General features: G+C 42.8%; 1 protein-coding gene across 4 annotated transcripts in view; it reads left to right on the forward strand.

Annotated features, from left to right (window-relative positions):
• Nucleotides 1-14,614, forward strand: part of LOC130296877 (keratin, type I cytoskeletal 47 kDa-like) — a 30,633-nt gene extending 16,019 nt beyond the window's left edge. For 3 of the 4 annotated variants that reach the window (XM_056548879.1, XM_056548880.1, XM_056548881.1), the window contains 8 exons: nucleotides 9,560-10,171; nucleotides 10,488-10,570; nucleotides 11,426-11,582; nucleotides 11,717-11,878; nucleotides 11,964-12,089; nucleotides 13,080-13,297; nucleotides 13,413-13,525; nucleotides 14,384-14,614. In XM_056548879.1, coding sequence (XP_056404854.1) covers nucleotides 9,683-10,171; nucleotides 10,488-10,570; nucleotides 11,426-11,582; nucleotides 11,717-11,878; nucleotides 11,964-12,089; nucleotides 13,080-13,297; nucleotides 13,413-13,525; nucleotides 14,384-14,484 — 1,449 coding nt within the window. In that variant the 5' untranslated portion in view covers nucleotides 9,560-9,682 and the 3' untranslated portion in view covers nucleotides 14,485-14,614. The remainder of the gene's footprint in view (nucleotides 1-9,559; nucleotides 10,172-10,487; nucleotides 10,571-11,425; nucleotides 11,583-11,716; nucleotides 11,879-11,963; nucleotides 12,090-13,079; nucleotides 13,298-13,412; nucleotides 13,526-14,383) is intronic. The other variant, XM_056548882.1, reaches the window with a different exon arrangement.
• Nucleotides 14,615-15,912: the final 1,298 nt, after the last annotated feature.

The raw sequence follows: 15,912 nt of genomic DNA on the forward strand, positions 1-15,912 counted from the left end.
GATAATATACACAGTGATGTCACAGTACAGGGATAATACACAGTGATGTCACAGTACAGGGATAACACACAGTAATATCACAGTACAGAGATAATATACACAGTGATGTCACAGTACAGGGATAATACACAGTGATGTCACAGTACAGAGATAATACACACAGTGATGTCACAGTACAGGGATAATACACATAGTGATGTCACAGTACAGGGATAATATACACAGTGATGTTACAGTACAGGGATAATACACAGTGATGTCACAGTACAGGGATAACACACAGTAATATCACAGTACAGGGATAATATACACAGTGATGTCACAGTACAGGGATGATACACAGTGATGTCACAGTACAGGGATAATATACACAGTGATGTCACAGTACAGGGATAATACACACAGTGATGTCACAGTACATGGATAATACACACAGTGATGTCACAGTACAGGGATAATACACAAAGTGATGTCACAGTACAGGGATAATACACACAGTGATGTCCCAGTACAGGGATAATACACACAGTGATGTCACAGTACAGGGATAATACACAGTGATGTCACAGTACATGGATAATATACACAGTGATGTCACAGTACAGGGATAATATACACAGTGATGTCACAGTACAGGGATAATATACACGGTGATGTCACGGTACAGGGATAATATACACAGTGATGTCACAGTACAGGGATAATACACATTGATGTCACAGTACAGGGATAATACACAGTGATGTCACAGTACAGGGATAAAACACAGTGATGTCACAGTACAGGGATAATATACACAGTGATGTCACAGTACAGGGATAATACACAGTGATGTCACAGTACAGGGATAATACACAGTGATGTCACAGTACATGGATAATATACACAGTGATGTCACAGTACAGGGATAATATACACAGTGATGTTACAGTACAGGGATAATACACAGTGATGTCACAGTACAGGGATAACACACAGTGATGTCACAGTACAGGGATAATACACACAGTGATGTCACAGTACAGGGATAATACACAGTGATGTCACAGTACAGGGATAATACACAGTGATGTCACAATACAGGGTTATTATACAGTGATGTCAAAGTACAGGGATAATACACAGTGATGTCACAGTACAGAGATAATACACACGGTGATGTCACAGTACAGGGATAATATACACGGTGATGTCACAGTACAGGGATAATATACACAGTGATGTCACAGTACAGGGATAATACACATTGATGTCACAGTACAGAGATAATACACAGTGATGTCACAGTACAGGGATAACACACAGTAATATCACAGTACAGGGATAATATACACAGTGATGTCAAAGTACAGGGATAATACACAGTGATGTCACAGTACAGGGATAATATACACAGTGATGTCACAGTACAGGGATAATATACACAGTGATGTCACAGTACAGGGATAATACACAGTGATGTCACAGTACAGGGATAATATACACAGTGATGTCACAGTACAGGGATAATATACACAGTGATGTCACAGTACAGGGATAATACACAGTGATGTCACAGTACAGGGATAACACACAGTAATATCACAGTACAGAGATAATATACACAGTGATGTCACAGTACAGGGATAATACACAGTGATGTCACAGTACAGAGATAATACACACAGTGATGTCACAGTACAGGGATAATACACATAGTGATGTCACAGTACAGGGATAATATACACAGTGATGTTACAGTACAGGGATAATACACAGTGATGTCACAGTACAGGGATAACACACAGTAATATCACAGTACAGGGATAATATACACAGTGATGTCACAGTACAGGGATGATACACAGTGATGTCACAGTACAGGGATAATATACACAGTGATGTCACAGTACAGGGATAATACACACAGTGATGTCACAGTACATGGATAATACACACAGTGATGTCACAGTACAGGGATAATACACAAAGTGATGTCACAGTACAGGGATAATACACACAGTGATGTCCCAGTACAGGGATAATACACACAGTGATGTCACAGTACAGGGATAATACACAGTGATGTCACAGTACATGGATAATATACACAGTGATGTCACAGTACAGGGATAATATACACAGTGATGTCACAGTACAGGGATAATATACACGGTGATGTCACGGTACAGGGATAATATACACAGTGATGTCACAGTACAGGGATAATACACATTGATGTCACAGTACAGGGATAATACACAGTGATGTCACAGTACAGGGATAAAACACAGTGATGTCACAGTACAGGGATAATATACACAGTGATGTCACAGTACAGGGATAATACACAGTGATGTCACAGTACAGGGATAATACACAGTGATGTCACAGTACATGGATAATATACACAGTGATGTCACAGTACAGGGATAATATACACAGTGATGTTACAGTACAGGGATAATACACAGTGATGTCACAGTACAGGGATAACACACAGTGATGTCACAGTACAGGGATAATACACACAGTGATGTCACAGTACAGGGATAATACACAGTGATGTCACAGTACAGGGATAATACACAGTGATGTCACAATACAGGGTTATTATACAGTGATGTCAAAGTACAGGGATAATACACAGTGATGTCACAGTACAGAGATAATACACACGGTGATGTCACAGTACAGGGATAATATACACGGTGATGTCACAGTACAGGGATAATATACACAGTGATGTCACAGTACAGGGATAATACACATTGATGTCACAGTACAGGGATAATACACAGTGATGTCACAGTACAGGGATAAAACACAGTGATGTCACAGTACAGGGATAATATACACAGTGATGTCACAGTACAGGGATAATACACAGTGATGTCACAGTACAGGGATAATACACAGTGATGTCACATTACATGGATAATATACACAGTGATGTCACAGTACAGGGATAATATACACAGTGATGTTACAGTACAGGGATAATACACAGTGATGTCACAGTACAGGGATAATACACACAGTGATGTCACAGTACAGGGATAATACACACAGTGATGTCACAGTACAGGGATAACACACAGTGATGTCACAGTACAGGGATAATACACAGTGATATCACAGTACAGGGATAATACACACAGTGACGTCACAGTACAGGGATAATACACAGTGATGTCACAGTACAGGGATAATACACAGTGATGTCACAATACAGGGTTATTACACAGTGATGTCAAAGTACAGGGATAATACACAGTGATGTCACAGTACAGAGATAATACACACAGTGATGTCACAGTACAGGGATAATATACACGGTGATGTCACAGTACAGGGATAATACACACAGTGATGTCACAGTACAGGGATAATATACACAGTGATGTCACAGTATAGGGATAATATACACAGTGATGTTGCAGTACAGGGATAATACACAGTAATATCACAGTACAGGCATAATACACACAGTGATGTCACAGTACAGGGATAATACACAGTGATGTCACAGTACAGGGATAATATACACAGTGATGTCACAGTACAGGGATGATACACACAGTGATGTCACAGTACAGGGATAATACACACAGTGATGTTACAGTACAGGGATAATACACAGTGATGTCACAGTACAGGATAATACACATAGTGATGTCACAGTACAGGGATAACACACAGTGATGTCACAGTACAGGGATAATACACAGTGATGTCAAAGTACAGGGATAATATACACAGTGATGTCACAGTACAGAGATAATACACACAGTGATGTCACAGTACAGGAATAATATACACGGTAATGTCACAGTACAGGGATAATACACATGGTGATGTCACAGTACAGGGATAATACACAGTGATGTCACAGTACAGGGATAATACACAGTGATGTCACAATACAGGGTTATTACACAGTGATGTCAAAGTACAGGGATAATACACAGTGATGTCACAGTACAGAGATAATACACACAGTGATGTCACAGTACAGGGATGATATACACGGTGATGTCACAGTACAGGGATAATATACACAGTGATGTCACAGTACAGGGATAATACACAGTGATGTCACAGTACGGAGATAATACACACAGTGATGTCACAGTACAGGATAATACACACAGTGATGTCACAGTACAGGGATAATACACAGTGATGTCACAGTACAGGGATAATACACAGTGATGTCACAGTACAGGGATAATACACAGTGATGTCACAGTACAGGGATAATACACACAGTGATGTCACAGTACAGGATAATACACACAGTGATGTCACAGTACAGGAAGAACACACAGTGATGTCACAGTACAGGGATAATACACACAGTGATGTCACAATACAGGGTTATTACACAGTGATGTCAAAGTACAGGGATAATATACACAGTGAAGTCACAGTACAGAGATAATACACACAGTGATGTCACAGTACAGGGAGAATATACACGGTGATGTCACAGTACAGGGATAATACACACAGTGATGTCACAGTACAGGGATAATACACATGGTGATGTCACAGTACAAGGATAATACACAGTGATGTCACAGTACAGGGATAATACACAGTGATGACACAGTACAGGGATAATACACAGTGATGTCACAGTACAGGGATAATACACAGTGATGTCACAGTACAGGGATAATACACAGTGATGTCACAGTACAGGGATAATGCACAGTGATGTCACAGTACAGGGATAATACACGCAGTGATGTCACAGTACAGGCATAGTACACACAGTGATGTCACAGTACGGGGATAATATACACAGTGATGTCACAGTACACGGCTAATACACGCAGTGATGTCACAGTACAGGGATAATACACAGTGATGTCACAATACAGGGGTAATACACACAGTGATGTCACAGTACAGGGATAATACACAGTGATGTCACAGTACAGGGATAATATACACAGTGATGTCACAGTACAGGGATAATATACACAGTGATGTCACAGTACAGGGATAATACACAGTGATATCACAGTACAGGGATATTACACACAGTGATATCACAGTACAGGGATAATACACAGTGATGTCACAGTACAGGGATAATACACACAGTGATGTCACAGTACAGGTATAATACACACAGTGATGTCACAGTACAGGGATAAAACACAGTGATGTCACAGTACAGGTATAATACACACAGTGATGTCACAGTACAGGGATAATACACAGTGATGTCACAGTACAGGGATAATACACAGTGATGTCACAGTACAGGGATAATACACACAGTGATATCACAGTACAGGGATAATACAATCAGTGATGTCACAGTACAGGGATAATACACACAGTGATGTCACAGTACAGGGATAATACACAGTGATGTCACAGTACAGGGATAATATACAGTGATGTCACATTACAGGGATAATATACACAGTGATGTCACAGTACAGGGATAATATACACAGTGATGTCACAGTTCAGGGATAATACACACAGTGATGTCACAGTACAGGGATAATACACAGTGATGTCACAGTACAGGGATAATACACACAGTGATGTCACAGTACAGGGATAATACACACAGTGATGTCACAGTACAGGGATAATATACACAGTGATGTCACAGTACAGGGATAATACACAGTGATGTCACAGTACAGGGATAATACACACAGTGGTGTCACAGTACAGGGATAATACACACAGTGATGTCACAGTACAGGGATAATACACAGTGATGTCACAGACAGGGATAATACACAGTGATGTCACAGACAGGGATAATACACAGTGATGTCACAGTACAGGGATAATACACAGTGATGTCACAGTACAGGGATAATACACAGCTGTCACGACCCCTCCCATAGACTTGCATTGAGGGGGCGGGGCTATAACATCACAAACTCCCAGCACCAGCTCCAGCGTTTGGAACAGTTTGTTCCAAACGCTGAGCAGCGGAGTACCCCCTTTAAGAATTTTTAATAGAAGTAATTTCTAAATCTGTTTAACTTTCTTGCACCAGTTGATTTGAAATGTTATTTTCCACTTGAGAATCCCTTTAAAGTCTAATAAAATAACATCACATCATAGGCAGGATGCAAAGGATAACCCTGATGCAATATTGCACACAGCAGGGGTAAACATGTGGCCGAAAAGTAAAACTTAAATTAGGTCAGCATTTAATTGTCCATCATTCAATGTCACCACTAATTTTACTGCGCCTCTATTACGTGTCAGGTCCCATGGCAGCTGCTACGCGGGGCTATCCTGGTGGTCATGTCCATGCTGTTCACCTCCCTATCTCTGCCCCTACGTGCTAACACTATCGACCTCTGTGGATTTTCACACAAATTCCTACCCTGGCATGAAACAAAATATTTTATGAATATTAGATCAAATATATCTGTATTCATAGGGCTGCCATATTGTAATCCACTTTATAAGGGTTGGCACAACAGGCAGAACTGTACTGAGGCCAGGATATCAAATCCATCATGGAGCTTTCATGTTTATTTGGGTTTCCCTGTGACTCTGGGTTCTCTCTACTCTTCAAAAATATTTTGTTTATTTGGCTTCTTATGATATTGTTCCCTAAATGTTGGAGGGTTGAAATGAGGGATTCAGATCGTGAGTCCCACTAGAGACAAGAACTGAGTGCATACTCCCACCAAATATGGCCCATAATAAATTATACCCATCCATCATGTTAAAGCGCAAGTGTCATGGAAATGATACCCCCCAGACTAATAACATGACAGTATAGATGATGAGACGTGTAATGCAGCTGTACTTTTGGCTGCTGTTTATCACTCTTTATCAGCAGAAAATAGTTTTATCGTGCGGTCAGCAATAATCGGATAGGCGTGGCTGGGGATCGCAATGCCCCACCTCCGCCACGCCTATCCCCTGTAAGTGAGCGCTGGACCACTGTGTGATTGACACACAGGTCCCCACCCCCCCGATGTCCATGATGTGCGGGCCGGCGTGACTCCAGTGGAGCTGGCGGCAGACAACGGGAGCGAGCTCTCTGCCTGTAGTGAAAGCAGAAGCAGCGCGTCTCCGGCACCATGAGAAGACAGAAGAGGAGTACGGGCACTGTATTTCATATAACATAAAGGTGCACAATATATGTATAGGCTCAGTGAGCCTATACATATATTGTGCACCTTTATGTTATATGAAATACAGTGCCCGTACTCCTCTTCTGTCTTCTGATGGTGCCGGAGACGCGCTGCTTCTGCTTTCACTACAGGCAGAGAGCTCGCTCCCGTTGTCTGCCGCCAGCTCAGTGCGCCTGCGCAGTGCTAGAGGCAGAGAGCTCGCTCCCGTTGTCTGCCGCCTGCGCAGTGCGCCTGCGCAGTGCTAGAGGCAGAGAGCTCGCTCCCGTTGTCTGCTGCCTGCGCAGTGCTAGAGGCAGAGAGCTCACTCCCGTTGTCTGCCGCCTGCGCAGTGCTAGAGGCAGGGAGCGAGCTCTGTGCCTATAGTGAAAGCAGAAGCAGCGCGTCTCCGGCACCATGAGAAGACAGAAGAGGAGTACGGGCACTGTATTTCATATAACATAAAGGTGCACATTATATGTATAGGCTCAGTGGAGTCACGCCGGCCCGCACATCATGGACTTCGGGGGGGGGGGGGGGGGGACCTGTGTGTCAATCACACAGTGGTCCAGCGCTCACTTACAGGGGATAGGCGTGGCGGAGGTGGGGCATTGCGATCCCCAGCCACGCCTATCCGATTATTGCTGACCGCACGATAAAACTATTTTCCTGCTGATAAAGAGTGATAAACAGCAGCCAAAAGTACAGCGGCATTACACGTCTCATCATCTATACATCTATACTGTCATGTTATTAGTCTGGGGGGTATCATTTCCATGACAATTGCGCTTTAAAGGGGTTGTCCCAATTTTAAATGCAATTCCCTATCCACTAGAGGGGATAACTATCCGATTGTAGGGAGCCTGACTGCTGGGACCCCCCACGATCTCAAGAACGGGGACCTGTTGTACTTGGCTGTACTTCCGGCAGTACAGAATTGAAGGGCAATGCACGCATGCAACCAGCAACTCCATTCTCATAGAAGACTCCAGTTACCATTTTGGGATCCCAAAGGGTCTAACTGCTGGGACCCTGTGGATAGATGATGACTTTTCTAGTTGGGACAACCTCTTTAAGGGTACATGCACACCACATTTTTGCTATTCAGTTCCCGTATACGGTTTTAAATTAAAAACTGTATGGAACCGTTTAGAAAACCGTATGCATTGACTTAACATTGCAAACCGTATGTCAAACGCATCATCCGCTGCATTCACATCGCGTTTTTACATTACGATTGCCGGATCCGGCTGGGGGAGGGGCAAACCGGGCTCTCCCGTACCCCAGCCGGACCAGCACTGAACTCCATTTACTTTAATGAGCGGACCGGAGTCAAACGGTGACTTCGGTCGGCTCATTTTTGACCTGTATCCGGTTTTGTGACCGGACCTAAAACCATAGTATACTACAGTTTTAGGTCCGGTCAGGAAACCGCATACGGGTCTAAATGAGCCGACTGGAGTCACCGTTTGACTCCGGCCCGCTCATTAAAGTAAATGAAGTTCAGCGCTGGTCCGGCTGTGGTACGAGAGAGCCCAGTTTGCCCCTCCACCATCTGGATCCGGCAGCTGTAATGTAAAAACGCAATGTGAATGCAGCCTTAGTCCGTTTTACGACTTATATGGTTTTGTCCATTTTTATTTACTCGTACCCAAAACCGTAGTCCACCACGTTTTTTGGTCTGGGTGAAAAACTGTATTAAACCGTATACGTTTTTTTTTTTAACATGGGAGTCAATGGGAACCGTACAGAACTGTATGTGCGTATGGCCCCATCCGGTTTTCACAATACGGTTTTTGACTTTGCACCGATTTTTTTTCTCAGAATTTCAATCAAACAAGTGAAACTTTATTCAAAATGGAGTATACGTATACGTTTTTTTCTTAATAAACGGATGCAACCGGACATCAATTTTCAACCGTATATGGGTTAAAATTTGTACACACATTATGATACAGTTTGGTCAGGTTTTGTGGAATCCGTTTTTCATCAAAAACCTGATACGGGAACTATATTGCAAAAACATGGTGTGCATGCAGCCTAACTCTACTACACTCTCAAAAGTGCTGCTTCGCGAAGAGTATAATGCACATTGCCTAAGTAACTTTCCTTTTCTACACTAAACTACGTGCAATAAACAGGCTTTTAGTTAAATTTGTGTGAAAAGAAGATGTGCTTGCATTTTTAAGAAAGACATCTTAAAGATTTATTGGGGTGCCCTCCAAACTAAAGAGCCGAAATAGCTTGAAGCTGACAGCTTGTACATGTGGTATAATGAAGCCGGGGGCAAGATGAGAGAGCGATTGTATTACCTTCTGAAGTAAAGAGGAATTTGCCTCTCCCAGTTTCTAGCCAACATATAACAAACAGCCTTAGGGCTCCATACATTCTAAAAGAATGGTCTGAATCCACCAGGGGAGGTGTAAAACAGGTGTTGACCATGCTATTTTTTTTTTCTCTGAAAGGTTGTCCCCCCGTGAAACACCCCTGACAAGCTGTATAAATAGAGAGTGAAGACCACAGCCTCTACCCACACTTCTTATTCCATACCAATTGCTCTGGTTAACTCCAGCAGCAATAAAACCACCATGGCCTATCAACGTGCAAGCTCTGCCTCATCCTATCAAGTTTCAAGCTCATCTGGTGGCTTTGGCGGCAGCTATGGAGGAAACTTTGGTGGTGGATCCGGTGCAGCATTCTCCTTGAGCTCTGCTGTTGGATCTGGTGGTGGCTTCGGTTCTGGTAGTGGCTTCGGTTCTGGTGCTGGCTTCGGTTCCAGTTCTGGCTTCGGCTATGGTTCTGGAGGTGGCTTTGCTTCAGGTGGAGGCTTCTCTTCTGGTGGCTTTGGTGATGGAGCAGCCTCTGGTTCTTTCAATATAAGCGAAAAGCAGACCATGCAAAATCTCAATGACCGTCTGGCTTCCTACTTGGATAAAGTGAGAGCACTAGAGGCTGCCAATACTGAGCTGGAACTGAAGATCCGTGAATGGTACGAAAAGCAAGTTGGTGTTGGAGTCAGTGGAGGTGCCAAAGACTATAGCAAGTACTATGACATCATCAACGACTTGAGAAGCAAGGTACGTTTGTTTGTATAGTTTTTGGAGATATGTCCAGAAACATCTTACATGTTCTAGAACATTACTGGTTATGGATATTATGTGGTTTTACCTACTTTATTCTGCATTATAGTCTGCCTAATACAATATGTTTAATAGCAGGTCTATACTATCATTCTGCCATTGAAAAAAAAAACCCCACCCTAAAGCCATATGATATGACCAAATAAAAGTCTATGGGATTTCATTGACTATATACATGTACCTTACACTGTTCACCTGCAATCCTATAGCAAACTTAATGTATATTCTATTGTTTTTTGTTTGTTTTTTCTAGATTTTGGCTGCCACCATTGATAACTCCCGTATTGTCCTCCAAATTGACAATGCAAGACTGGCTGCTGATGACTTCAGACTGAAGTAAGTATCAAATTAAGTCTAATCTATGACATATACAGATAACCTGTATTGTTAAAGAGTCTTTAAGACACCATAATGAATCATTTATTAACTTAAATAGCTCCAAGTCATTGCTTATCAAAAGGCATGGACAATGGGTGACAATGTTAGATCCCCTCTCATGGGTTGTAAACTCCAAGTAAAAAGAAGGGCCAGTAGCATCTATTACTATACATCACAAGGTATATAGTAACAGATTGCCAGGAAGGGAAAGATGTCAGCCGGGACAATGCACTGGATTAAAGGGGTACTCCGCCCCTAGACATCTTATCCCCTATCCAAAGGATGGCGGGACCCCAGCGATCTCGGCTGCAGAACACCAGACATCTAGTGCAGGGAGTGAACTTCGCTCCATGCCTGAGGACTGGCGAAGCAGGGCGGAGGCTCGTGCCGCCACGCCCCCTCCCATAGACTTGCATTGAGGGGGCGTGACCGTGATGTCACGAGAGGGGCACGGCCTTGACATCACAAGCCTCCAGGGCTCCGGCGCTGCACCCAACGCTCTAAACGTCCTTTGGATATGAGATAAGATGTCTGGGGGCAGAATACCTCTTTAACCACTACATATATAGGAAGTGTAACCTTCCTTTGGCTCCAACGTGCCATTTGTTCCCACATTCTATTGAAAAAGCCTCCCATTGGTGTAAGGACAAGATGGCAGAACTTCTACCTCCAACAATATACTGTTAAATTGATGGGAAGTGTAATTGTGTTTACTGAATATATCTACCGAGATACTTACTTTTCATCATTGTTCGTTATGTGCTTCATTTTCTTATATAACAAAGATTTAACTTCTTATTTGTTTTTTTCAAGGTATGAGAATGAGCTGGCTCTTCGCCAGAGTGTGGAGGCTGACATCAATGGACTCCGTAGAGTCTTGGATGAGTTGACCCTGGCCAGAGGAGACCTGGAGATTCAGCTTGAGAGCCTGACTGAAGAACTGGCCTACCTGAAGAAGAACCATGAGGAGGTAGGCAGTACCTTCATTTGGCATAAATATTACAATACGAATATAATACTAGTATCCAGATTTGCCAGGACAGGGATACATTACATGTGTTTAATGCATTAACACTATTTCCTGTATCTCAATGAACTTCTCAGGAACTTCAAGTTGCAAAGAGCAGTGCTGCCGGCCAAGTCAATGTAGAAATGGATGCTGCTCCAGGTGTGGATCTCACTAAGCTTCTGAATGACATGAGAGAAAACTATGAAGTATTGGCTGAAAAGAATCGGAAGGATGCCGAGGCATGGTTCAACCAGAAGGTAAGGTTGCTCCCTGCAGTGATATTGGTGACATAAAACTGGCGTTTTACAAGAAACTAATATAAAATAATCTGGACCATTCCAGAGCGGTGAACTGAAGAAGGAGATTTCAGTCGGTGTGGAACAGGTGCAGACAAGCAAGACAGAAATTTCTGACCTCAGACGTAGCCTCCAAAGTTTGGAAATCGAACTCCAGTCACAATTGGCAATGGTAAGTCGATACATTCAGTATAGAGATACAAAATATTTAATCAATTAATAACATCTAGAAAAGTAAGTGAAACTTCTCCAGAAGACTCTCTCTCTCTCTCTCTCTCTCTCTCTCTCTCTCTCTCTCTCTCTCTCTCTCTCTCTCTCTCTCTCTCTCTCTCTCTCTCTATATATATATATATATATATATGTAGTAATTGGAATAGCAAACCAATCTTGATGATGATTTTTCAATGCAATAATGGATGGTCATCTTAAAGAGGTTTCACTGTGTCTACATATCTTTGTGAATGTGTCAATATCTATCTTTGCATCTATCTCATATCTATCTATCTATTTATCTATCTCATATCTATCCATCTATCCATCTATCTCATATCTATCTATCTATCTATCCATCCATATATCTAGTATATGGGAAGAAAGGGTATTTTTGGATTGCCCCAAAGGGCAATTGAATTATAACCCTCCATATACTGGTCTTGACCAAGTGTCTAATGTGTTAATATCTAGGCTGTTCAATGAAGTAAATAAAAAATAAAATTTAAAGCAATATAGTGACATATAGACCAGCACTGCTGATAGTCCGGGACAGCTCAAAAGCTAAGCAGGTGAATAGCTTCGACTGTAGGTGGTGCTCAATCGGCAGAGCAAGAGTGCAACTTCAAATATGAAATGATTGGATGGCACTCACCAAGGTCGTGGTTTCTTATCCTTTATTCATAAAGAATAAAAGGCAGAGATGCGGTGTCAAGCAGGTAAACTGGCGAGGATGCCGGGAGCCTCCAGGCGGAGGCTCCCGACGTCCTCGCCAGTTTAGCTGCTTGACACCGCATCTCTGCCTTTTATGCTTTATGAATAAAGGATAAGAAACCACGACCTTGGTGAGTGCAATCCAATCATTTCTTCATTTCATATAAAAAATAAAATTTACCAATGAATTTATGGGTTATACAGCTGATGTTTTTCGCTTCTCTTTAATTAATTTTAGAAAAAATCCCTTGAAGACACTCTGGCTGAAACCGAAGGGAGATTTGGAGCCCAGCTTCAACAGCTCCAGTTTACCATTAGCGGAAATGAGGAACAGTTGATCCAGATCCGCTCAGACACAGAGAGACAGAGCCAGGAATACCGAGAACTCCTCGATATCAAGACAAGACTGGAACTTGAAATTGAAACCTACCGCCGTCTGCTGGAAGGAGAACTAGGGTAGGTACAAGCGATCTAGCAACTAGAATTATTTACCAGAAAAAAAAAAAACATTTCATATTCCTTCAAAAACACAGACAAAAATATTTTAATCATCTCTCTTCTTATCGCACAGTCAATTCTCCCAGTCTTCATCAAGCAGATCTTCATCATCTACAACCCAAGTGTCCCAGGTTTCATCGAGCCAGGTTTCCAAATCACAAACATCTTCTGTGGACTCCAAGAAAGGTAATTCTCAAAATAAAATGCTCAAATGACTAATCTACCCCAGAGGGAAACCTTTAAAAAATTGAGAAAATTAAAGGGGTATTTCGGCTTTATACATTTTATCCCCTATTCTTTGGATAGGGGATAAAATGTATAAAGCCGAAATACCCCTTTAATTTTCTAAATAAGATGTATGATTGCAGGGATCCCACTGCTGGGGATTCCCGCGATCTCGGTGCAGGCCCAGGCATTCTGTGTCAGGTGCTGCCTCCGGAACGGGGACAGCCACGCCCCCTACTGACGCCACGCCCCTCCATTCATGTCTATGGCAGAGGGCGTGATGGCCATCCCATAGACATGAATGGAGTGGCGTAGCGTGACACCACTTGGGGCTTGGCTGTGACATTACATCTCCTTCTCGGGTATTTGGGTATTATGGCAGTGCCCAAGGGCTCATGTACAGCAACATGAGTTGTGAGAGGTTGAAGTGCAGGATTTTCAAAAATGACAATAGATATGTGACATAAATGATACTCAGTAGCCACATCCGGCATGCTATAACTACAGTAGAGGTTAAACGTACCATTGGGATTGCCAGTCCAGAACCAAATGCAAATGTGCACATGTAGATCACATGGAGGTGCGGTGTAGTGATCAAACACATGAACATCACTACAGGCTTTCACGTGTACATTTGTATTTAATTCTGCACTGGCAATCCATATGGTCACTTGCATGGTGGATGGACTCCAGTGCTATCTTCTCTCCTTTCACTTCTATACAGTAGTTAATTAGGGGTCCGTGAACATTGTTGTCAGGGGGTACATACAACTCTTAGCCCACCCCTGACTCATGTATATTATCTGAATTCTCTTTTAGACCCAACAAAAACCAGAAAGGTGAAGACCATTGTGGAAGAAGTCGTGAATGGGAAGGTTGTATCCTCCAGGGTGGAGGAGGTTGAAGAAAAGGTGAACTAAAAAGAGGAAACAATTTGAAGATAGAAGAGAGTGGTGTCGGTTTGTGGGATATTTCAGCAACTCTGCTGCAAAATTCTTCGAGAGGAATGTGATATTAGGCCGTTCTCCTTTTTTGATTCAATAAAATCTTTCCAGCATCTTAATTGACTTGTAATGGTATTTTTTTTAAAGTCCCCCTGAAGAGCTTCAATATCGCTGCTTTAACAGACAGATATTCTCTTCAGGAGACCGGGAAAGCAGGTTGGGAGGCAGTACAAAGTGCAGGTCTCACATTACTTCCCCAGTAGCTTCAGTCTTCTGTAGAGATGTTCTTTCTGGTTAAGCAGCCATACATGTAGAATTGTTCCTAGAAGAATGTCGGTACTTGTGGTATCAGCGGGGTGCAATGCAGGGTAGCTGTTATACCCCTAGGGGAAGATGTTATTAACCCCTTCTTGTCGTGACACCAGGGGGTGGTTTAGCCTTAACCACCGGAAGGTAATACCGCTTGTCCTGGGCTAGGCATGGGGGCAATGAAGACACTGACGCCAAGTTCCGGACAGCGGTAGCTTTACTGAGGGTAGACAGGTGATACAGTCTATGCAGTACAGACAATATCCCAAGGAGGTGACGAGTGACACGGGGACCTCGCAGGCTTGCCGGGACTTGCAGTTTGTAGAGACACTTGAGTGCAGGCCACGGTGACCATATGGAAGACTTGACAATTGACATGAAGATGACTTTGAGATTACTTGAGCTGCCTTTGTGGCTGCAGACTTTAGGCTTGAGGCCTTGAATGCTCTGGACACACTCTGAGACGACTGACCTGGACCTCAGCAGGAATAGCAATGAGCTAAGAGCTCCAAGAGAAAGACTACAGCCCCTCCCCTGGTTATATAGGGGAGCTTAGCAAGGATCCCATAGGTCCCTTTGGGGGTCACCTGGTCACTAGTGCTTCCTGGATAACAATCACATGGTATAATATTTAAAGCAACTGTACACTAGTAATACAAACATATATACAATAGGGTTTACACTTTAAGGGGGGACATGGAGGGATTCTGCCTGACAGGGCAGGAGAAATGTGCAGGGACACCCCATCCCGTACTGGGCAACCACATTCTCAGCTAGCAAAGAATAAACAACTAATGGCTTGCTGGGAAACAATCATGTGTACCCCATCAGCTGTTATACATCATTAGGGTAGGGTCACACATGATTTTTCAACCCATTGACTTAAATGGGTAGGAAAATATGCATCAGCAAATACGCCGTAAAATTCGGCACGTGTGACCCTACCCTTAAATATACCGTAAGTGCACATGAGTGAAGGAACATTACCTAGTATCATAATCATACAATCACCCCAATGATGCACTTAGGATACATCAATGCACCATGTGAACTCAAATAATAATGCAGGACTAGGTCGTATGGGTGTTCAATCCC

The sequence above is a fragment of the Hyla sarda genome, chromosome 12 (assembly GCF_029499605.1).
Source record: "Hyla sarda isolate aHylSar1 chromosome 12, aHylSar1.hap1, whole genome shotgun sequence".
In the NCBI taxonomy this organism is placed as follows: domain Eukaryota; kingdom Metazoa; phylum Chordata; class Amphibia; order Anura; family Hylidae; genus Hyla; species Hyla sarda.